At 40.7% G+C, this 25000-nt stretch overlaps 1 protein-coding gene across 4 annotated transcripts in view; it reads right to left on the bottom strand.

Moving 5' to 3' along the window:
* Positions 1-6973: 6973 nt before the first annotated feature.
* Positions 6974-25000, bottom strand: part of PH4alphaEFB (prolyl 4-hydroxylase subunit alpha-1) — a 52191-nt gene continuing 34164 nt past the window's right edge. For all 4 annotated transcript variants that reach the window (XM_076195075.1, XM_076195076.1, XM_076195074.1 and 1 more), the window contains 12 exons: positions 23054-23240; positions 20152-20306; positions 17192-17362; positions 16626-16804; positions 15784-15933; positions 13130-13261; positions 12825-12959; positions 11900-12038; positions 11600-11685; positions 11422-11487; positions 10049-10214; positions 6974-8728 (listed from right to left, as the gene is read on the bottom strand). In XM_076195075.1, coding sequence (XP_076051190.1) covers positions 8655-8728; positions 10049-10214; positions 11422-11487; positions 11600-11685; positions 11900-12038; positions 12825-12959; positions 13130-13261; positions 15784-15933; positions 16626-16804; positions 17192-17362; positions 20152-20306; positions 23054-23232 — 1632 coding nt within the window. In that variant the 5' untranslated portion in view covers positions 23233-23240 and the 3' untranslated portion in view covers positions 6974-8654. The remainder of the gene's footprint in view (positions 8729-10048; positions 10215-11421; positions 11488-11599; positions 11686-11899; positions 12039-12824; positions 12960-13129; positions 13262-15783; positions 15934-16625; positions 16805-17191; positions 17363-20151; positions 20307-23053; positions 23241-25000) is intronic.

Here is a 25000-nt window from a genome sequence, read left to right as displayed (position 1 = left end):
ATGGAACAACAATCTCATTTTTCATTTCCTTTAAGATTCTTGGATGCCAACCGTCAGGCCCTGGTGTTTTATTAACTTTGAGTTTCTCTATATACCTTTTAATTTTTTCTTTTGTTATATTTACCGTAGTAAATTTACCCTAGACTTTTCACAGGTTTCAGTTTGGAGGTCACTTTGAGGTTTTTCGTTTACGAATACCGAGCTAAAATAATTGTTTAAAATATTACACATTCCTTCATTTGAATACTCAAGTTGACCGTCAGCAGATAATAGTGGACCAATGTGATTCCTAACAACCTTTTTATCTCAAATGTAACTATAGAATTCTTTGGGATTCTCTTTGGATTTATCAGCGATATTCATTTCGTATTGTCATTTTCTTTTTTATTGTCTTTTTTAAAACTCTCTGTATTGATACATAACTTTCATGGTCAGTAGATGCACCCGAGCACTTATATTTCTTATAAGCCTGTCTCTTTTTAGCAATACTTTTTCAGTTTCTTTGTCGAGCCACTTTGGGAGAGTCTGATTTGATGGACGTCTGTCCTTAAAAGGAATGTAAGCATGAATCATCTTAGTGAGCGTATTTTGAAATATTTCCCACATCTGATCTACAGGCCTTTCGCTTAATTTTGCCTCCCAATCTGTAAGCTGAAGCTCCTGACGTAGTCCTATGAACTGAGCTTTACTGAAAGCGGGTATTTTAGAAACACAAGTATCTATTCTAATTTTTTAGGAGTTTGAATCTAAGTTGTGATCGCTATTTGCAACAGTTTCACCGACTTCTACATCAGTTACCATGCTTTCTCGGCTAGTGATCAATAGATCGAGTAAGTTTCCATATCTTGTGGGCTCTTTTACATGCTGAATTAAGTAATTGTCACCAAGAAAATCAATCAAGCGACTACCTATATGGCCATGTTCGGGTCATCCAATCAGTGTCAATATAATTGAAATCACCCATTATCAATAAATCCCGGTTGCAGAAACTAGACAGTTCTTGAAATAACAGTTTGTCGTCTGCTAGTGATAATGTCTTTGGCCTACATATTACACCTACATTAATTTTTTGTCCATTTGTTTGGGTTAACTCAACCCACAAACTATCATATGCATCCTGTTTCACTTTCTCTAAAACACAAGCATGAACATTGTGTTTAACGTAAAACAGAACACCCCCAACTTTCTTCTGGTTTCTATCCTGATGAAAGTGTTTAAATCCCGCAATATTAAATTCAGCTTCAAACTCTTTACCATGTAACCATGTCTCGGTTATTCCTATCATATCGAGATTTTCGCTTTTGACATACGCCTGTATTTCTTGAATTTTGTTCCTAATACTACGAGCATTAAAGTACATGGTTTTAAGAAACTCGTGATTATTTCTTTTTGACACGTTTTAAGTTTCAATATCATGCCCTACATTATAATTTTGTTTTTTATTTACACCTTTCTCTATATTATTTGTTCCTTCATTGACATTCAATGCCTCATTAACATTTCTCTCATCACGGACATCTGTAAACCCTCACACAGATATGAAAACATGTGCATTTCTGCGTATAAATGCCAACACATGCATTTCTCCGTATAAATGAAAACAAATACATTTCTTCGCATAAATAAAAACACGTGCATTTCTGCGTATAAATGAAAACACATGCATTTCTGCATATAAATACCAATACATGCATTTCTGCGTTTAAATGAAAACCCGTGCATTTCTGCGTATAAATGAAAACACATACATTCCTGCGTATAAATGAAACACATGCATTTCTGCGTATAATTACCAACACATACATTTCTGCGTATAAATGCCAATACATGCATTTCTGCGTATAAATGCCAACACTTGCATTTCTACGTGTAAATGGCAACATACATTTCTGCATATAAATGCCAACACATACATTTCTGCGTATAAATGCCAACATATGCATTTCTGCGTATAAATGCCAATACATGCATTTCTGCGTATAAATGCCAACACTTGCATTTCTATGTATAAATGTCAACACATACATTTCTGCATATAAATGCCAACATATGCATTTCTGCATATAAATGCCAACATATGCATTTCTGCATATAAATGCCAATACATACATTTCTGCGTATAAATGCCAACACATGCATTTCTGCGTATAAATGCCGGCGACTGGGCGATTACCCACAGGACTATGTCCTACCGGGACTCTACGTAGCAATGTAGTCTTTCACGGAATCTCCATTGGCCTACACTGTAATTGAACCGCCGCGGTTAGAACCGCTCGTGTGAACAGAACCTTGCTCTCCGTGTTTTTTTTTTCTTTCTTTTTTCCGGGATACACTTCACAACGACGCCATCTTTGGGTCGAATATTTCTCATTTTCACCCAAAACTTGTTTCATGAGACATCTTTCCATTCCACCATAAGAACATAGAAATGAGACACGAGACCCTAAGGCCTATACAAGGAAGTTTCATGTCACCACCTACCGTCCCCATCCACAAAGTTACCTAATCTTCTCTTAAGACAACCCATAGTTTCAGCGCTCAATACTTTGTTACTATTCTGTTGGTAAACCAGTTCTTGACTATTTCATTATAAAACCTAATTTTTTCCAATTTCATCCCATTACTACGAGTACTGCCCTGTTGTCTTAATATGATGACCTTGACTGTATCGCCCTTGCCTTTGACCCGTTAAAGAAAAAAATTATATCACCATTCTAAACCCATTACTACGAGCACTGCACTGTTGTCTTAATATGATGACCTTGCCTGTATCGCCCTTGCCTTTGACCCGTTTGAAAAAAATATATATATATATATATATAATATATATATATATATCGCCATTCTAAACCCATTACTACGATTACTGCACTGTTGTCTTAATCTGATGACCTTGACTGTATCGCCCTTGCCTTTGACCCGTTTAAAAAATAATTATATCGCCATTCTAAACCCATTTCTACGAGCACTGCACAGTTGTCTTAATATGATGACCTTGCCTGTATCGCCCTTACCTTAGATCAGTTTGAAATATTTTATATCACCATTCTAAACTCATTACTACGAGCATTGCACTGTTGTCTTAATATGATGACCTTGCCTGTATAGTTTAGATATATATATATATATATATATATATATATATATATATTCCGTGCGCCCCAAGGAGTCCTTTCGGAATGTTGCATACGTCGGGATGTATTGTTAGCCGTTCTGCCACGCATTCATATATTTTATTCATTTATTCTGTGTATAGTAAAGGTAGTTCTATACAACAATGAGTATAACTTTTTAGGTAGAGCTGGGCGCGTTACCGCCGCACAGCTAGTGCGTTACCGAGACTGCGTATGTGTACTGTATATACACATATACAATAACGCGGACCGCTCTAAGGAAATTAAAATCGGTAACGCACCCCAGATTTTTCGGTAACGCACTACTAGTCCGGCGGGAATTTTAATCTATTTTCTATTTGAAGCCGTTTTCTATTTGAATCCATTTTCTATGACACGTGGCAACAGCGCTTTTCTCCCCCACTGTTGCCAGTGACGATTCGATAATTGGTCAAATTGGCAACATCGCATTTAGGATAATTTGGCAACGTTGTATTTAGGATAATTACCACCTGAGCGGACTACTTGGAGCGCACAGACTTTAGTATTCTATTCGTTCTCCTCCTTTTTCGTACTTCAGTTAACCTTCAATCCATTTCCTCCCATTATGTAATCTGAAATCATCCACTGAAAATATTTACATCCAGAACTCTTCCAATCCTCCTTTTGGGGACCACTACATAGTCCATTAACGCCCTATGAGAGGGGGTCCAGCAGATACATCGTTACAGGGCCCGAGACTGAAGGAACATTGAGTGTTTGTTACTAACAAACTAAGAATAACGTATCGAAATTAATCCCGGTGATAAAACTGGTTTGGCCTCAAGGATTTGGTAAGCTAGTGTGATGTATTTTGATGTGAATTGCTGGCAGTGCATTAATTAGCCTCTTTTTTTTTCAAAATAATTTTGCAAGTCTTATGGCCCCCAAATGGGTTTTGTCCACCTAAAAAAAATTCTCTTGGAGGTCCTCTTCCCATCAACCATCTTGGCCTACGAATATCTATCCATATATCAAGAGCCTTTTCCCCCCTTATAAGAGAGGTAGCCGAGTCAAAAGGCACGTACCTACTCCCATCCACCACCCTCCCTCCTCCCCTCTCTCATCTCGGCTCCTCATGGTCGTCCCTGCCTCCCGCCCATTGCCCTGGGTTAGGAGCAATGTAGCAAGACACGATACATCCACAGCAAGAAGGCCGCTTCACGAGTATCTATGTATATATATACAATTATCTTTCTTCTTAAACATAGTGCTTGCTGTCATATCCCTGTCCACATACAATTCCAACATCCTACATCTCTTAGCCCATCTATCCCAACATCAAAACCACCCATAACCATTTCAATTATGTTTCCCCGTAAGTCTCTCTACACATCCACTTTAATCATTCCAAAACAGTCCCCTCTATTCCTCACTACCAGCGGCATATGCATTTATGATTACAAGGATCCTCATATTGGGGAATGGGGGGGGGGGGATATGCCCGGGGATGGCAATTCTAGTCTGAACTTGCCACCCACAAGTCTGAAAAAAGAGGACAAAAAACCTTGAATATTTCACCGTAATGGATTATTTTTTCTCTCGTTAGAACCAATAATACAATAAATATTTCCCCTTATCTTTTCTGCAATAAGGACATTAAAATCAATTTTTAAATATGTTTATTTTGCAAGTCAGTAGCTGAAATGGTACGGATGTGAAACATGGACACTGACAAAAGAAAGGGAGAAGAGACTGGAAATTTTTGCAAACAGTATCCTGAGAACAATCCTCGGCCCAGTATATGATGAAGGAGAAGGGAAATGGAGACGAAGACACAACAGGGAAATTAGAGATCAGACTCAGCAACCGTACATTCAGGATGAAATACGGGGAAGAAGAGCAAGGTGGGCTGGACACTGCGTACAAATGGTGGCAGACAGACTACCAAAGAAGGTGATGGAAGGAGGACTAGAGGGCAGACGACCAGTAGGGAGACCAGGTATAGATGGATCGATGGAGTAAATAAGGACGTGGAGCGGGTGGCACCAAGAGAGGACTGGAAGGAATTGGCAGAGGATAGAACCATCTGGAGAGGCATAGTGAAAGCGGTGAAGGACCGTCCGGCCTGACAACCAACAGAGTAGAGTAGCTCCATTACAATAGTATAAGTAATCAGCCGACTGTGATCGAGCGCCGAGCGGCACTGAGACTGTAAACAAACTCCGAGGTGGCTTAAAGCGCGTTTCATGAAAACTGGGACGATAATTTAATGGGGAGGTGAACCTGACAGGGCGTAGCAACATGTTGATCCAGCCATTCTTAGTGCTAACACATCCGTCTTTCTTTTTGCAAACATGCGACCAATCTCTCTTTACTTACTCTCTCCTAACACACTACCATGTTCCCAAAACCTAACTCCCCCTTTTCCCTGTCAGCAGTGTCACTCAGTGCTAACACATCCAACTTTCTTTTCACAAACATACGAACAATCTCTTCCTATTTACTCTCCTGACACCTTACCATGTTCCCAAAACCCAACTCCCTTTCAGCCATGTGTCAGTTAGTACTAACACATCCATCTTTCTTCCCACAAACATACGACCAATCTCTCCTCGTCTAACACCTTACCATGTTCCCAAAATCCATCTCCCCTTTCATCCATGTGTGTAATTCATTACTGACACATTCATCTTTCTTCCCACAAACATACGACCAGTCTCTCCTCGTTTACTCTCTTCCAGTCAACGACCAAGTTACCAGGGTTACTGTCATCCAGTCAACGACTAAGTTACCAGGGTTACTGCCATCCAGTCAACGACCAAATTAATAAGGTTCTTCCCAGTCAACGACCAGGTTCCTAGGGTTACTCTCATCCAGTCAACGACCAATCTCACTCTAGTCAACAACCAAGTTCCTAGGGTTCTTCTTGGAATCTTCCCAGACCCATTTCTGCCTTGATAATTCAGTTTAACGTCACCACCTCCCCCCTATCAGGAGGCTAGGATGGTGCCCCTCACAGAGGACTTTGTAGTGTGGGGAATGACATTCTGAGATTTCTCCCCGTCTTTTCTTCTGCATGAGGGGACGGAGAGGGAGGGTTGCCGATTAAATAAAGTGGTTTTGCTGTGGATGTGCTGTGTCTTGCTGCATTGATTCTGACCCAGGGAAATGGGCGAGATGGAGGAATAACCCGTCATCCAGGAGGAGCCAAGATGAGAGGGAGGGAGGGGTGGTGGATGGGAGTGGAGTATGTGGGGTATGGAATGGGTGGGAGTGGATTTTATGCCTTTTGATTTTGGCTACCTCTCTTGTAAGGACGAAAAGTCCTTGTTATATGTATATATATGCGAATAAATCACAAAAACACGAGATTCACAAAATGTGTAATAAAACCACTTGGAAAATTAAATGAAAGGTGACCGAACGTTTTCGTCTATTTAAGACATTTTCAAAGGTACAGAGTAAGGTAGCAGTGACACTATATATTCAAAAGAAGCACACTAGGGGGGAATTAGGACAGGTCCAATTGTGACCTCACTCTCTCAGCACTGCCGGACGTTTAACCTGGCTACAGTCAACAATCTTATATGTTACAAAGTTATCTAATTTATACATTCCCATACTCATATTCATGTTGTTCTCACACATCACCTTGATCTTTCCCCACAAGCAGTGACATCTTTACTTGCGCGGTCCTTCTATTTTTTTTATATATACGAGAGATAAATGTAGAGAAGGGTTTCCAAGTCACCACACTCAGTCTCATTTTGTTACCTTCTGCGACACTCATAGGAACACAGTGATGGCATTCTTCTCCCTCTCTCCCTCACCAGGAGACAACGAAGCCAATATAAAAAGGGTGACTGGTAAAACACGTATTCTGGTTTATGCCTAATTTTATTAATACGAAAATAAAAAAACTATCATGAAGTCATATACATTCCACATGAAAGGAAAACGAGTAAACACATATTAACCCATTAAACTCCGATGACAAGATTCTTGTCATTTGGTCAAATAAAACAAAAAATCATAAAACACCAAAATGTTTGATCAAACAGCACCAGAAAAATATGACGTCAGTCCTCGCTTCGCTTCGCGAGCGAAGCGAGGACTGACGTCATATTTTTCTGGTGTTTGATCAAACATTTTGGTGTTTTATAATTTTTTGTTTTATTTGACCAAATGACAAGAATCTTGTCATCGGAGTTTAATGGGTTAAACTCCGTCCACAAAGGAAGACAAACCACTTTTGCGTGAGCACGAGGGCTTTGTATTTGGGTTCATGTTCGGAAAAGAAGGGATGAAAACAACGACTAAAATAACAACTTAAGGTTCCTGCGCGCACAAGAGAGTTTTGACCAACGACGGGTGACCCTGCGAGAGACGGACGTCAGGTATAGTCGTCTCCTTCCCTGCTGCCGGTCTTCTGAAGACGTCAACAGTGGAGCCCCTAGTGGCTAGCACTTGCTCCCAGGCCCAAAATCTTTCCCAACATACTTCGACCAAAATTTCTGCCCTTCACACACTCCATAAAGGATTAGTGAAAAAACCCGTTTCGGCCGTGGCATTCCTTGGGGAGATGGGACTGCTCGGACAGACAGTCTAGGGAACGACAACAACGGTCGTAACAGAGTAATCTACTAATATGACACTTGGACAATCACAGTCCCTCGTGTCTTGCTGGAGAAATCTCCGAGAGGGCCTGACGATGGTTCCCGGGCACTTCGGTGCCGCAGGTTTCCCGTCAGTGAAACTCGAGGTAAATGTTCATATCATTATTACCCACAATATCCAGGCACACCTGCATCTATGTCCGTCTGAACAGGAACGATAAATGGCACTGATTAAGATGTCATTCTATAACTTAAACCAAGCACATTTGGCGTGTTTATGGGATGGTCCGCTAAAATGTGACACAACATGCACACAAACTCAAGCCCCAGGACGTAAAAAATAAATTGTTTCTTCTGTATACAATGTATTGGAGCTTCTTTTGCAGTTTGTGCTCACTGACATGTACGTGTGTGTGTGTGAAAACGTGTAGTTTAAAATTGTCTTTTTTATATCATTTTATCTATATTTTTGTGGCCCATAATATCAAACAACCCTCCTCTACTCCATATATGAAGAGGAAATATATATATATATATATATATATATATATATATATTTTATATATATATATAAATAAAACAAAATAAAATCAAATGAAAGAAGCGACACTGAGGTTGGCATCCCCATTACTAAGGACAGGTAAGAGCCCTCGATCGAGATTTCTCTCCCGTTACCCCTATGGCTCCACGACACAGTTGACAGCGCGAATACTTTCTCCGACGACTACATGTTGTCTGGGGAACCAAAGGGAAACTTTCTAGATTCAAGTGCTTAAGCTCAGTCTCGACGTGAAACGTCGTCACGCTTTTGACGGTACCATCCAGCGTCTACATGCGTGTCACTTGTGAACATGTGCACGTACATGGTTGTGCGTGTGTACATGTGTGTGTGTGTGTGTGTGTGTGTGTGTGTGTGTTTACAAGTACACTCCAGCCCATTCCTTTACGGGTCATTTTGGTTGAGCGCACAAGGTCTTTTAAATTCCTGGCCCCTCTCGTGGATCCACTTGTTGGACACTGAAAAAAAAAAAAAAAAATAAAATATTAATAATGATAATAATACATACATACATATACCAAGGCTTCTTTCCCCCTTACCAGGGAGGCAGCCAAAAAGGACAAGGCACAAAAACATTCCCACCCATTCCATCCCCGAAAACACTCCACACTCCTCCACCCTCCCTCCCATCTTAGCACCTCCTAGAGGACGGGTCATCCCTGCACCCTGTCCACTGCCCTGGGTCAGAAGCAGTGTCGCAGGACACAGCACATCCACAGCAAGGCCGCTTCATTAAATCGGCGACCCCCCCTCTCCGTCCCCCCATATAAAGGAGAGGACGGGGAGAAATCCCTTCGGGCTGCGTCAAAAATTTTTTGCTCACACACACTACCTCACCCCCCATTCCCCCGTCCAATCCACCTCATCCATGATAATAATAAAATAAAATAAATAAATTATTAGTGTTAGATGAAGAGCAAAATGCATGTTAACAAATATCTTCTCTATTTTCTGCTTGAAGGAGGAGCGGACAAGAACGTCCCCTCAGGCCGCATAATTCCCTCGTCAATCTACGCCCATTCTCCCTCTCTGTTCCTTGCTCAACATACAATCCTCTTGCATCCAATGCACCCTTCAACCTGTCCATCCGCATCATTCTCAAGTTCCGTCTGTCCACCCCTGCTTCCCACACTATCGTTTGCTTGTCCTGCCTTCGCTCGTTCTTTCCACGTCCCCAAACCATCTTGGCTTTATCTGACCGATCCCCGTGTTCCTACGTCCCTCTTTCTAATCCTCCTCTCGATCTCGCTAAGTCCATTCTCATAATCCCGACTACATTCCTGAAACGTTTCATTCCAAATGTATTTAGGCTCTTACAAAGGATTGCGAAGGAGGAGCATACTGACAGGAAACCTTTTGGTCCATAACTAGGTCGGATGTGAAAAAAAATAAAAATAAAATAAAATAAAATAAAAATAATAAAATACAATAAATAATAATAAATAAATAAACAAAAATAAATAAATAAAAATTATAACAATATAAATATTAATAGATAGAATAAATAAATAGGTTAAATAATAAACAAACAGGTAAATAGTAAATAACAATTATTTGACAGGCTTCCTTGTTCAGCATTGTTTGTATCCATCCCTAGATACTCATTTGTTCTATAAAAAAAAAAAAAAAAAAAAAAAAAAAAAAAAAAAAAAAAAAAAAAAAAAAAAAAAAAAAAAAAAAAAAAAAAAAAAAAAAAAAAAAAAAAAAAAAATATATATATATATATATATATATATATAAAATAATAATAATAATATTAATAATAACATAATACTCACCCCACTTGGTGCCCACCAGGACAGGGCAGGCCGCATGACGGGTAAGCCAGTCTCCTTCACCACTGGGATGCAGGTTATGCCAGAAAGCTGCCGTACCCTTGCGTGGCCAGAGGGAGAGGCCGAGATGTGGAAACACGGTGGCTCCGCCTGCCTCCACATCAGTCATCTGGTACGGGTAGAAGGACATTCGTGTTTACATACACGTTAACGTATTTCTCCTCACCAGAGACTCATCTGCCCCCCTGCTGTAAGCGTGTCTGCATATCAGCATTTTCCTAAAGGCACACGACCTGGTTCTGTTCCGTAAAAACGGATCATAAGGCAACCAAACATATATAAAAACACTTAGGTTATGGGAAAAATGGGTTACGTTTTCAGACACACAAAATCAACATTAAGAATTACGAAATACTGTCATTTGATAGAAGCAAGAAAATGCCTTGGGTGATTAAAAAGTGTAATGAGAAATAGACATTTGGGAATGGATGCTAAGAGGAGATTGTATGAAGGAGTGATTGTGTTGACAGCACTGTCTGGGGCAGAAACATGGAACATAAGAGAGGAAGAGAGAAAGAGTTTAAATGTGTTTGAGATGAGGTGCCTGAGAAGTATAATAAAGGTTACTAGGCTGGATAGAGCGAGAAACGAGGAGGTGAGGAGGAGAGCGGGAGTGGAAAGGGAGTTGGGAGGTGGGGTGAATGAAAGAGTATTGGGATGGTTTGGACACATGGAAAGAATGAGTGAAGAAAGACTAGTAAAAGAGGTGTGGAAGGCAGAGGTGGAGGGAGTGAACATGAGGAGGTGACCAAGTATGAGATGGATGGATGAGGTAAAAGGGGCATTGGGAAAAAGATGAATGTCTGTTGAGGAAGGAAGGGAGAAGACAGAAGACAGGGGTGAGTGGAGAAAGGTTGTGTATAGATGATGGTGTGATGCATGAGGTGGAATGGGTGGGGGGTGGGGGGTGAGGGAGTACGTGTGAGAAATAAATTGATACAGCCTGAAGGGATTTCTCCCCGTCTTCTCCCTTTCTGCATGAGGGGACACTGATTACATGAAACTGTGTCTTGCTGCATTGCTTCTGACCCAGGGGAATGGATGAGATGCAGGGATGACCTGTCATCCAGGAGGTGCCAAGATAAGATGGAGGGAAGGGGGGTGGACGGGAGTGGAGTATGTAGGAGGTGGAATGTGTGGGAGTGGATTTTATGCCTTTTGATTTTGGCTACCTCCCTTGTAAAGGAGGAAAAAAGCCTTTGGTATATGTATGGTATATATTTAATCTTCAGATTTTACTTTACTGCATTTATACCACACAAATTCCTAAAAATAAAGATAACTCGATTCAATTAAAGAATACTCGAGAAACTTACGTAAAACAAAAACGTGGCAATTCTGTTTCCTGTGCCAAGGCTTTTGAAAGCATCCTTCTCTTCACGCTGAAAGACAAAAGATGCACTGAGTAAGTATACTTTGGTACATAAAGAGAACAACAGGTCAGCAAATCTCAAGTATTCACGGCAGAAGTAAAACGACGGGACAGGTACGAACCCTTGCGTAGTCAAAGTGTGGTTCGTAATGGCCGCCAATACCATAATTAGCCACCTGAAGCTCCTCTGCCGTCTCCATATTCAGTCCTGAAACAGATACGTTTTGTCATTACGCTTTTTTTTTTCTACATGAACCTGGACTGCTGTAGTGGCGGCTGTGAATGCTACCATTGCATTTTAAAAGAGATGAATTTACGAATGGAGATGAATGGGGGTAAGGGATTTGGAACTTCCTAGTACAGGCCTTAAGGTCTCTTGAAGTCTCCACCATTCTTATGTAATACGTTATCGGAGCACCCACCTGTCAGAGCGGAGATTCGTTTATTAACCGTTGCCACAACCTCCGACTCTTCCTCTTTCAGCCATGATGACTTGCTGATGCGGTACGATGCTGTCTCCAACTCGCCCGTCTTGTAATTCTGCACGGTGGCACGGCGGAACTGGATGAAAGAGAGATTACGTAAGAAGAAAATAAAATAAACAGAATTACGGGCAAGAGATATTATCTTCGGAGAAAAATAAATTAATATTAATAATATGAGTCAGACCTACAGTACTATTAAAAAAAAAAAAAAAAAAAAAAAAAAAAAACTAAAAAAAAAAAAAAAAAAAAAAAAAAAAAAAAAAAAAAAATTATATGCCTTTACCAATTCCACTTGGTCTTAGCCTCATCTTTACAATTATCATCAATTCTGTCCTCCAATGGATGGGGGTGAAGAACACCACCACTATGTCCCATACATACACTCTCTTCTCTTCCCCCCTCCCCTCTCTCCTCTTTCCCCTTTTCTCTCTCCTTTTTCCTTCCCCCCTCCCTCTCTCCTCTTTTCTTTCCCCCCTCTCCCTCTCTCCTCTTTTCTTCCCCCCCTCTCTCTCTCTCTCCTCTTTCCTTTCTCTCTCTCCTCCTTTCCCTTTCTCTCTCTCTCTCCTCTTTCCCCCTACTCTCCTCTTTTCCCCTCTCTCTCTCCTCCTTTCTTCCCCCCCCTCTCTCTCCTCTTTCTCCCTGCTCTCTCTCCTCTTTTCCCCTCTCTTCTCTCCTCTTTTCCTCTCTCTCCCTCTCAAGCACACTGCAACAGGAAACTGAGGATTCCCCTTTCCGTAATTTACTGCAAATACCCAAGTCGTCCTGCATGCGAGTGCAAATCGGGCTATGCCAGTACTCGTCCATACGAGTCATCTTTATTTCATTACGACGTCATTCGAGCAAAGCGGTGCCCACCACTCACCCTGGGCGTGGCCAGACGCTTGATGGTTTCTGCCTCGGAGTCGGCCAGGATGTCATGGAAGATGGTGATGGTCGGGTTGATGTGGACGAGCTCCGCCTTGGCGGGTCCTATGCGCAGGTACGGGCTGGGGCCGCTCTGTCGGAAGAAGGATTATGTTCAAAACGATGGACTAGATTGGCATTCCCTAAAAGGGATTTCTGATCCGTATAAGGTGAGGACAATGGCAACTTGAACTTTACATACGACCTCGCAAAAACTTTACGTACGACCTTGCGAAAACTTTACGTACAACCTTGCAAACTCGCCTTGTAATAGCAATGGAGTTTCTTGGCCATGTGAAGAGGCACCTTTCCCTCGCCGCGACAGAGACGTTCGTACTCGCCCCGCTCACGCACGTAGTCGTCCAGCGGTGATCGATTCTCTGCCACTGTGTAGCCCTGTGGGAGGAAGAATGGTTGATTAAAAAAGAGGAGTCAACTCTTGCCGAGAGCGTATCAGACCACTTGCACAGGGGTCGAGTGGGGCTCACCAGCCAGGTTTTTGCGTGGACTGGGAGGAGGGGAGTAGTTCGTCATTATTTCCCATTAGAAGGTTTGCTGCCCTCGGAATTCTCCTCTAAGGGACAGGTACCACTGAACCTCCATTGTAGTCCATTATAAAGTAAGAATTTGATCCCCCCACCCACAAGAAAAAGCACATTTAACTCTCGCATAACAAATAAATAAAATAAAAATAAAACACATACATACATATATCAAAGGCCTTTTCCCCTTTACAAAGGAGATAGCCAAAAAACAAAGGCATAAAATCCACTCCCACCCATTCCATCCCCACATACTCCACTCCCATCCACCCCCCTCCCTCTTATCTTGGTTCCTCTTGGATGACGGGTCATCCCTGCATCTTGCCCACTGCCCTGTGTCAGAGGCAATGCAGCAAGACACAGCACATCCACAGCAAGGCCACTTCATTAAATTGTTGACCCCTCCCCCTTCTCTGTACCCTCATGCAGATAAGGAGAAGATGGGGAGAAATCCCTTCGAGCTGCGTCAAAATATCATTCACACGTACTTCCTCACCCCCCATCCCCCACCCACTCCTCATCACAGCATCATCCATACACAACCGTTCTCCACTCACCCCCTATCTTCGGTCTTCTCCCGTCCTTCCTCTACGTATAAATAGATTTAAAAATCTATATATACGTCTTCTGTACAAGTGGAGCGATTGTGATCAGATGCAACCTGAACGGATTTCTTCTTGTCAGCTTTGTAAATATTCGAGTAAATATCATGGGGAGAGACGGGGGGGGTTCATATGCCCTGGAGGGTCGGCACATTTAGGGGGGGGCGGCAATTCTAGTCTGGACATGCCGCCCACAAGGCTGACAAGAGCCCTGAATATTTTACCATAACACACGAATTTTGCGTTAGAATCGACAGAATATGAAATATTTTTCCTTTGTCCTTTCTACAACAGGGACATTAAATAACGTTTTTGAAATTTGTTTAATTATTTCGCAAGCCAATAGCTACAATAATTAATAGGCAGTAAGGGACGGAAGTGGTGATGGGGGGAAGGGGGCGGCGTTTTAGGCACGTAAGGGCTCTGCTGCCAAGGTTCCGTCTTGTTGCACCGCCTCCCACGTGAGCAGTGGGCAGAGAACGGGACGACCCTTTATCCACGAGAAACTACGATGGAGTGACAAACAATACACGAGTTCAAGTATAAATATGATAATTGGAAATCAAGGATACATGATTCTGAGTCAAAATATATTAGAAAATTAGAGAATAAGAGATGGGACCCAACAAGCGTTTGTTCTTTTCCTGTATACTACGATTAGGTAAATACATGGTATGATTGCTCCTTTCCCGTACACTACAATTATGTAAACACACACACACACACAGAGCTAATTGCCCCAGCACTTTCAAACTTGCCATATGAAGAGAGACTGGCTAAATTAAAGTTACCAACTTTGGAACAAAGAAGAGAGTGAGGTGACCTACTGACCATTCATAGAATCATGAAAGGCACAGAAAGTCTTGATAGAGGACTTACTAAATTGGGACAAGAGAAACCCAAGAGGACATGGAAAGAAACTCAAAAAGGATAGTTATAGAAGAGATCTGAAGAAAAACAGTTTTCCACAGAGTGGTGGGCACTTGGAACAAGCTGGACAAAAGAATGGTGTGCAAAAACCATACACGAATTTAAGAGCAATTTAGACACTGCGAGATACAAAAGCGGGACACCACGAGCATAGCTCCCCTTCCCGTAAGATGCAACTAGGTAAATACACACACACACACACACACAATGAGCACTCATTAATTCAGAAATATAACGAATTAGGTAAATACAAAGAATGGGTTTTTGGGCTGGTACAGATTACGGCAAGATGCAGGGATGACCCGTCATCCAGGAGGTGCCAAAATAAGAGGGAAGAAAGAGGGAAGAGGGTGGAGGGAAGTGGAATGTGATAAGGATGGAATGGGTGGGAGTGGTTTTCTATGCCTTTGTTTTTTGGTTATCTCCCTTATAAGGGGGGAAAAAAAGCCTTTGGTGTATGTACGTACGGATTAGGTGAAGGGTGGGCAGGACACGTTTTAACCACTTTGGTATGATGACGCCTACGTAGGCGTCATGAGGCACGAATGGGTACACCAGGATGCTGGTATCAGCGACTTGTTTATATATATTTTTGTAGTTGTACATGAGTTACCCCCCGATTCTGTGAAATGGTTTGATCACGTTTTCTGTGTTTATTATTACTCAGAGTAAAAGAGAACAAGTAACACAGCAGTGACTTTATACCTTATAATGTGAGCAGTGTGATGAATTGTACATATGGCAGCCAATGCTGCGTGTGAGAATGTAACATGTACTGAAGTGGTTAACATAGCCACCCTCCTTATGAGGGAGACAGGACCTTTTGGGACATTTGTGTACGTACCTTCTGTGCAGCGTCCTGTTCAGGTGTTCCGTCCTCCCCACGCTTTGCAGTATTGTCTGCCGAAAGCGACTGCATGTAGTACGCACGGTTGCCCTGAGCTCGCTGGTGACCCGGCCGTTCCAGCAACAGTTCGTCAGTCAGTTTCAGTGCCTGCAACGGCCAAAAACTGCGTAAGACAAACTGCTGTTGTACAGTAAACCCTCGACATAACAAACAATATGGGGACAGGGGGTCTGTCATTATATTCGAAGATCCATTATATCCGACGGAAATATCGGACAGATCTGTTATATCCTGAAGTTTGTCTGTTATTAAAAATTACAGTAAACCCTTGATATAACGGATGATATGGGGACGGGTCTGTCGTTATATCCGAAGATCCATTATAACTGAGGATCCCTCGCAATAACGGGTGAAAATCCATTATAGCGAGGATTTGTCCGGTCAGATTTTTTGTCTGTTATATCAAGGGTTTACTGTACAATAATGAAATTATGCATTTCTCAGGAAGAAACGTAGAGGAACGGATTGGATAACAACAAACAAAAATATTTGAGTCAATAATTAAATGTCAAAGGCCTCGCATGTTTGGCCCAAGATGGAATCCATCCACAAACAACTGACCAGAAGAGGTTGCACAACCACATTACAGATGTCTAATGTAATGCTTCACCCCATACTATACAACACATTAAGGAAGATTGCATTGTATACGATCATGCATGCCAACGACAGAATAAACACGCTTTAAAGGATTCTTGGGAAATCCTGTTCCAGCCATGGCGTTCCTCAGGGAAACGGGACTCCCCATACAGACAGCCCGGGGAGCGACAACGACTAACCTGCCGCACGTTGCCCTGCATGTAGGTCGAGAAAGCCAGATACTCGAGGATGTCGGCACGATGGACTGTCTTGTTTTTCTCCGCATTGTAGCGTTCCAAGGCCTCGTTCATCCAGAGCATTGTGTGCCTGTGGTCGCCCCCATTGTAGCTCTGTCGTCCCAATTCGAAGCAGTCGTTTGCTGTTCAAAGGACGGAAGGAAAAGACGGAGAATGTGAGGCTCGGTTCTTGGACTTTTTTGCGTAATGTCGTAGCACCTAGTACCTTGTTTTGGTGGGAGAAGGTGCATGTCTTGTATCCACTTGCACCTCCTTTTGCCTATGTACGTGTCATCGTATTGAAGAAGTTAAAAGAACAAGCCTTTTAGTATATAGATAGATAGTATGTATCCTGTATGGGACTAACAGGCACCTATCTACCTATATATATCAATTATCTCCTGATCAAAAAAAAAAAAAAAAAAAAAAAAAAAAAAACTACGTATGATTCCCTCCGATCACCACATTATTCCTATTAGCAAACCTCCCATTAACATTCATCAATGCCCTCACAAGAAAATCAGGCGTACCTGTCAATTCTCGGTACGCACTCTTGTGACCAAGAATGTTCCCCTGGGCCAGCTGAGCCGTGTCAAGGCGGTACGTATCCTGCAAGCGCATAAGGGCCACCGCAGCACCATTCAAATCCTCTTCGTCCGGCCAACGGATCCCTGTTCCGCTTGTGAGGTTACTCAGGAGCGCTGTTACGGATGAGAGATATCATTACTCAGCGTAATTTCTCGTTTATTACTCACTTTACGCTACCCACATGAATGAGTGATGAAAGGTTAGCCAAAGAGGTGTGGAAGGCAGAGGTGGAGGGAGTGAACATGAGGGGGTGACCGAGGATGACACAGATGGATGGATGGGGGTAAAGGGTGCATTGGGAACGAGGGGAATGTCTGTTGAGGAAGGAAAGGAGAAGGCTGAAGATAAGAGTGAGTGGATTGTGGATGTGTATGGATTATGGATGATGTTGTGATGTATGGAAGGGAGTGGGGGGGGGATGAGGGAGTATGTGTGAATGATATTTTGATGCAGCCCGAAGGGATTTCTCCCTGTCCTCTCTTTTTCTGTATGAGGGGATGGAGAGGGGGGGGGGGGGTCGCCAATGAAATGAAGCGGCCTTGCTGTGGATGAGATCCTGGAATGACCTGTCATCCAGGAGGAGCCATGATAAGAGGGAGGGAGGGGTGGTGAAAGGGAGTGGAATAATGTGTTTTGACTTTGGCTGCCTCCCTCGTAAATTACCCACAATCCCACCTGACATGTTTATGAGAGAATAATTTTATCAGATCACAGCAGGAATTTCTTTTTGGGGTCAACCTGCTTCTAGTGTCTGTCAGCAATTTATAAAAATGTTGCAGATCTGTCTCTGGGAATGATTCAGGAAAAAAAAGAGAAAAGAATAAATAGTGTCGATCCTTTTCGAAAAGGCAGGTGGAAAAAAAAAATATATATATATATATATATATTGGATCCAGTACTGGGAGATGCCATACTGGTTCAGACTGTCACCCTTCTGATGCAAACACACATTTCAATCTAATAGTTACTGACGGAATGTGACCGTGACCACATACACACGTCACGTATGTATAGCACATAATCAGTGTACCATATTTGACGGCTTACAAGACGCACTTTTTTTCCTGAAAAATACTAGCGCGTCTTCCAAGACGAATGTTGTATTGTAAGGCAACACCCAGGCTCAAGTGAGCTTGGACACTTGACCGATAGCGACCTGGATTTGTATGTTGAGTCATTACACTATAATGTTAGCTTAAGTACTATTTAATTCAGCCTTTTATATGATGTAAACTTAGTACTTAGCTATTACAAGTATTTCCAATACCATAACCCTTCCTGGAGCCTACTCGGCGTGTGGAGAAAACGGGCCGCTCCCTCGTCTCATAGCAACACACACACACATATACACATGGACAAACGCACATGCCAGGTGCCTTTATCAGTTACCACCAGGCTATCACACGTGTCACAAGCTTTTTTGTCCTGGAAATTATCACCCATGGCTAGTTCATCGAAACGGTTTAGTTATACTATCGCATACAAGCTACAAGTTGTACGATATGCCAAAGAACCTGGTAACAGAGCAGCAGAAAGCACTTTGGAACCCCTCCTACCAAAAAAATTATTCGGCAGTGGAGTTTTATATTTCTACATGCATATTTTTGAAATCTTTAGTTTATTTTTATGAAAATAAAACCACCCTTGGACAACGAAAAATGTATAATATATTTACTAATCAACTAGTATCATCGCCATACAAAATCGGACAAGTGATTTCGTAATATAAACAATACTTCCAATACGTGTCGTCCTTGCTTCTTATGTTTTCGTGTTCAGTGGTCGGGTATATGGTGAATGTATGTTCTTTTTGGCTACCCCCCTTGTAAGAGGGAAAAAGCCTTGGTATATGTATGTATGTATGTTCTTATATGAGAATGACTTTTTTTTCTTAGAAATTTCTTTCAAATATTAGGGTGCGTCTTCCAAGATCCAGCGTCTTGCAAGCCGTAAAATATGGTATATAGCATTGGTATGTTATATTGTTGTATTACTGTCTTAATTAATTATGCATAAAAAAGTATATGTACCTAAAATACATAAATTATCTCTCTAAACTGCAATTATATAAATTCATTTTCGTAAAGAACCACATGCCAAGTTCGCACCAAGGGGGCGAACTTTGCCTGGCTCTGGCTGCTGATCGGCGAGTCAGTCAACGCTGGTCACTTGTAAAGTGAAATTACAAACATTTGTTTTAACTTCCCTGCACCACAAGAGGGAGATTTCAAAAGGCCCTTTAAGCTCTGCAAGGTAGTTTGCCTCATCTATGCATGTTTCCACAAACATATAGAGAGCAGCGACAAGTGGAGTCCCATAAGGTTCGGTGCCTGCTCCTGTGAGGTTTCTCTATGACATCAATGACATGACAGAGGTAACCAGCCACTCCAGCGTATTTACTAATGCCGTAAAGATCCCGAGAAGCATTTGAATGTGTGACTACATGTGGAAGACTAGATTGTTGGAAAAAAAAAAATATATATATAAAATAAATAAATAACAATATACAACCAAACAACATATATTGTGAAGACCACAATGGAAATAAGCTTACATTTTTTTTTGTGTTATCCTCGGCATTTGTAATTGTTATTTCGAACTATGTGTTCTTTTCATTATCTGCACTTCATGTATATTGATTCAATGCCAAATAAAATGATTATTATTATCATTATTAAATCAACTTCCATGCCAGTAAATGCAATGTAACGGCAATGAGAAGCGAGACGATTTTGAAAGGTGAAAGAACATACGAGTCTGGGAGACAGTAACACTACAGGGGGAGACGCATGGACTGATGAAGATGATTTTTCACATTTGGATATTGAGATTGAGAAAAAATATATATATATATATATATATATATATAAATAAAAAATAATTAAGTAAACTGTGGATTTACCTTGACCAAGCGAGTCTTCAGTCATAACATTCTGTACAGCCGCCCAGTCCGTCGTCAGACGCTTGACAAGCAGGTAGGCATTGATGGGGTTCCCCAGGAACCCGCCCGGGGACACCAAGGCCACCTGGTGGAAGTTCTCCATTTCTTCCAGATCTCTGGTGAAGAGGACGCAAGATGAGGTGGCGGCAAGTATCATCGCGTAGATAAGTGTTGTCCGAACATTTTCACCTACTGTACCCTTTATTACCTTCCCCTGCCGTTACGTATCCCCCCACCCAACCACTGTGGCAGAACATACTAAGTTTTATTTAAGTTAATCATGTGTATTTACCTAGTTGTAATATACGGGAAGGGAGCTATGCTCGTGGTGACCCATCTTTGTATCTCTTAGCATCAAGTTTTTTCTTAAAATATTGAATAGTGTTTGCACACACTGTTTCTTTGTCTAATTTGTTCCAAGTATCTATCACTCTGTGTGGGAAGCTGTTTTTTTTTCAGATATTTTGTGTAATTATCTTTTTTTAGTTTCTTTTTGTGTCCTCTCGTTTTTCCATTGTCCCATTTCAATAAGTCATTCTTATCTAAGATTTCCATTCCTTTCATTATTCTATAAATAGTTAGTAAGTCACCTCTTTCCCTTCTTTGTTCCAGAGTTGGTAATTCTAATTTGGACAGTCTTTGTTCATATGTCATTTCGGAAAGAGTTGGCGCTATTTTGTTGTAGCTCTTTGTATTCTTTCTAATTTTTTTTATATTCTTTTAGGTACTGGGTGTCCATAGTGTTGCTGTGTACTCAAGTTTTGGTCTTATTAGTGTAGTTAGAATCTTTTTATCATTTCCTCGACCAATTAAGCAAATGCCACTTTTATTGACCTTAATAAATTGTAGGTTTCTCCAACTATTTTATCAATATGCTTATCCAGTGTCATGTCCTTGCTGATCATCATTCAAAGATCTTTCTCTGAGTTTACTTTTTTGACCTCTTCTTCACCAATTTTGTAATCTTTCGATATTGTTTTTACTTTTTCCAAATTCCATTATACTACATTTCTTGATATTGAATTTGACTTCCCACTTTTGAGTCCATTTCCAGATCTTATCCAAGTCTTGTTGTAATGAGTTGCAGTCTTCCTCTGTTTTTACTTTCTTTAGTATTTTTGCGTCATCTGCAAAGAAATTCATATAACACTCTACTCCTTCATCCATGTCATTTATGTATATGGCAAACATGATCGGGGCCAGTACTGATCCCTGCGGGACACCACTTATCACTTCTTCCCAGTTTGAGAATTTGTCTCTAATTACTACTCTCATTTTCCTCCAAGTCAGAAAGTCTTTCATCCATTCCAATAATTTTCCTCTGATGCCACCTATTGACTCTATCTTCCTTATTAGTTTTTTGTGTGGTACCTTATCAAATGCCTTTTGTAGGTCCAGAAAGGCACAGTCTGCCCACCCATCTCTCTCTTGTATTATGTCTATTAATCTTGAGTAGAAGCAGATCAAGTTTGTTGTACATGATCTTCCTTGTCTGAATCCAAATTGGTTTTGGATTCAGTATAGTTTTTTTTTCCAAATGCTTAACCCATCTATTTTTGACAACTTTATCACAAATTTTTGCTACTGTGTTTGTCAGGGAGACCAGTCTGTAGTTTGATGGGTCTTCTTTCCTTCCTTCCTTATAAATTAGTACAATGTTTGCCTTCTTCCAGTCCTGTGGCATTTTTTCTTCTTTAAGTGAGAATTTAATTATATTGTATATTTTGTCTGTTAATTCTTCCATGCATTATTTCAGTATCCAATTTGCAATTCCGTCCGGACCATGTGATTTACTGACATCAAGGGTTTTAATTTGGTCGCTGATTTCCTTCTGTGTTACAATTATTTCTTTCATTGAGGGGGATATATCTCTATTTCCTCAGTTAGGTGAGTTTTCTATTGTGAATACTGATTTGAAATGGTTATTCATGATTTCAGCCATTTCCAGTTCTTTTGTATATTCATTTTTACCTTGGTGCAGTTTTTCTAATTCTCGTTTGTTCTTCAGTTTGCCATTTACATACCTGTAAAATAGTTTGGGTTCTTCCTTGCATTTTTCTATCATTTCTTTTTCATAATTTCTCTTTCCATCTCTGCGTATTTTTACATACTCATTTCTTAGTTTGATGTACATTTGCCCTTTGCTTGTTTTCTTGTCTCTTTTCCATTTCTTCCAAGCTTTGTCTCTTTTATCCTTAGCTTCACTACACCTTTTGTTGTACCAGCTTTTAATGTATGTGTGCATATGTATGTTAATTATGCATGTGCGTGTGTGTGTGCATGCATGTTAATTATGTGTGTGCCTATGTATGTTAATTATGTGTGTGCATGTGTACGTATGTATATACGTGTGAGCGTGTTCCTTGTTTATGTACCCATCCCTTACGATCTACATTGCATACCACCCTGGGTTACGAGGACCCCAGTTCGGACAACACTGCCGTAGATGACGGTGGTTCGTTGTCCAGGTCTTCTTCCATGAGGACCGTAGTTCCAAAATAACTGGGATAATCCACTAGATTGACCCATACGTTACTAAAGAGATTTTGTGTTGTCTACGCAGTGCAAGAGTAGGGTACGTCTTCTATATTTTTTTTGTTCTCGGAGCTCAAGTTGAAATACATTAACCTCGGGTTCAGCTACTTAATGATATGTTCAATTTCTTTAGGATTATGACGTACATTATGGGTTTTGTTCTAACGAATGCCAAACGACTGTACTCGCCCGCGGGGCAGACTAAGGTAACGAGATGAAATAAACTTCTGTCTGCCCTTTCCGAGCTAGTCTAGGTCACACGTAAGAAGACAAACACCGTCAAAGAAACATAGGAAATGACAACCGCCCCTTTCCGTGATCCACTAACCTTTTCATCTTTCTAATTCGTTCCTCCTGAGCCACAATGTAGTTCTCCAACGTCCGGATCATTTCGCTTTCTGTGTGAAGGAGATGACTCATGTCCGTCATCGACGTGAAGACCTCTGCATTCGCTAAGTGGGCGGCTCCCACCACGGCCACCAACAGCACTACACACTGCCTCAGCATCCTGGAGACTGAAAGAGCAAGAAATGGCCTCTGTTTACGCCTTCAATCAACCGACTTGTTTACAATGCTCCTCGCTCGAGTGTATCACTTGTTACACATTTGGTTAACGAATGAAATGCTATCTACCAGTGTGAGAAGGATTGGCAAGACACCTTCAAGACTAAAACTTCTCGAGTCTTTGATCTGCAAGTGGAGAAATGCCACGCAACAAACAAAATAGCAACGGGGGGAAAATTTATGAGGTATACAATTCTAAAAAGCACACACCTGAACCTAAACAGCTGTTGACAGGTGTGGCGTGTACCTCTACACTTACAAGTTTTGTTGGAAATTATGACAAAATGAAATTATGAAACAAGACTCACAAAAGACATATATCCCCTTAAATACTAGACTCAAACATACACATACAATTTTTTTTTTTTTTTTAATAAATTTAGGATATGCCTCCAGTTTTTTATGGGGCAGCTCGCTACCACAATAACAGGGATGGTAACAATATATGTGTATATATATATATGTGTATATATATATATATATATATATATATATACACATCATATATATATTATATATATATTACATTTGTTTCTCATATATCATATATGTTATACATATATATATCATGTTTGTTTCTCGGTGGTGTCTAATGTCCACTTTGTGTTCCCTGAGTCTGTTGTTAAGTCCTCTGTATGTCTCTCCATTGTATGCGACTGTGCATACTACGGAGAGACATACAGAGGACTTAACAACAGACTCAGGGAACACAAAGCGGACATAAGACACCACCGAGAAACAAACGCTCTAGTTAACCACATAAACACAGAGGGACACCTACCAAACTGGGAGGGATCCACCATTCTAGCTAAAGGACTACACAAGAAACAACGGAAAATAATCGAATCACTTTACATTGCTAACCACAAAAACACAAACAAGAGAACTGGTGACTTAAAATGGACAAAATCTACAACGACACTTGCCCTCCAGGAATGGCTTCCCAGACCACCCCGACTCTAAGTAGATACTTTTTCCCCACTTCTGCCTACCCTTTCCAGCTTTCTTCCCTTTACTTTGACGTTCCTTCTTATACCATGCTACCATACTTTATTTCGCATGCTACCAATTCACATATCCTCCATTATTTCTACATTGTTCCTTCACCACTTACATATCATTATCCTTGCTATTCTTTTTATTGATTATTATTCTCTTAATATCACTATTTATTTTCAACATTATTATTTTTATTATCATCATTATCATTATTATTACCATTGTCATTATCATTGTTATTTCTAATACTTAAATATTCATTATCATCATTATTATTATTATCAGATATTTAAATTTGCATTTTTATTAGCATTGTTGTTATTATCATTATTGTTACAATTACCTTTAATATTTTCTGTTATTATTAGTGTTGTCATCATATTTACTTGTTAAACTTGATCATTATTATGAATATGTAATGTTCACACTTGTCACCAACTATGGAAACACAGGGAGGTAGTGAGGTCCACCCCATGTATAAAATGCCCAAAGCCTGTTTGTACACCATTCCTTTGATAAAGCATACCTGGGAAATGTCAGGAATAAACTCTAGACTAAGACTCCTGTGTTTCCTACTCCACTTACATTGTATATATATATATATATATATATATATATATATATATATATATATATACATATGTATATATGTATATATGTATATATATATATATATGTATATATAGTCACTATCCAAGTTACGACGCATGCG

This window comes from Oratosquilla oratoria, chromosome 12, assembly GCF_046742065.1.
Source record: "Oratosquilla oratoria isolate Oo_2021 chromosome 12, ASM4674206v1, whole genome shotgun sequence".
NCBI lineage: Eukaryota > Metazoa > Arthropoda > Malacostraca > Stomatopoda > Squillidae > Oratosquilla > Oratosquilla oratoria.
Note: the sequence above shows the minus strand (reverse complement) of the source record. Positions and strands in the feature narration are given on the sequence as shown.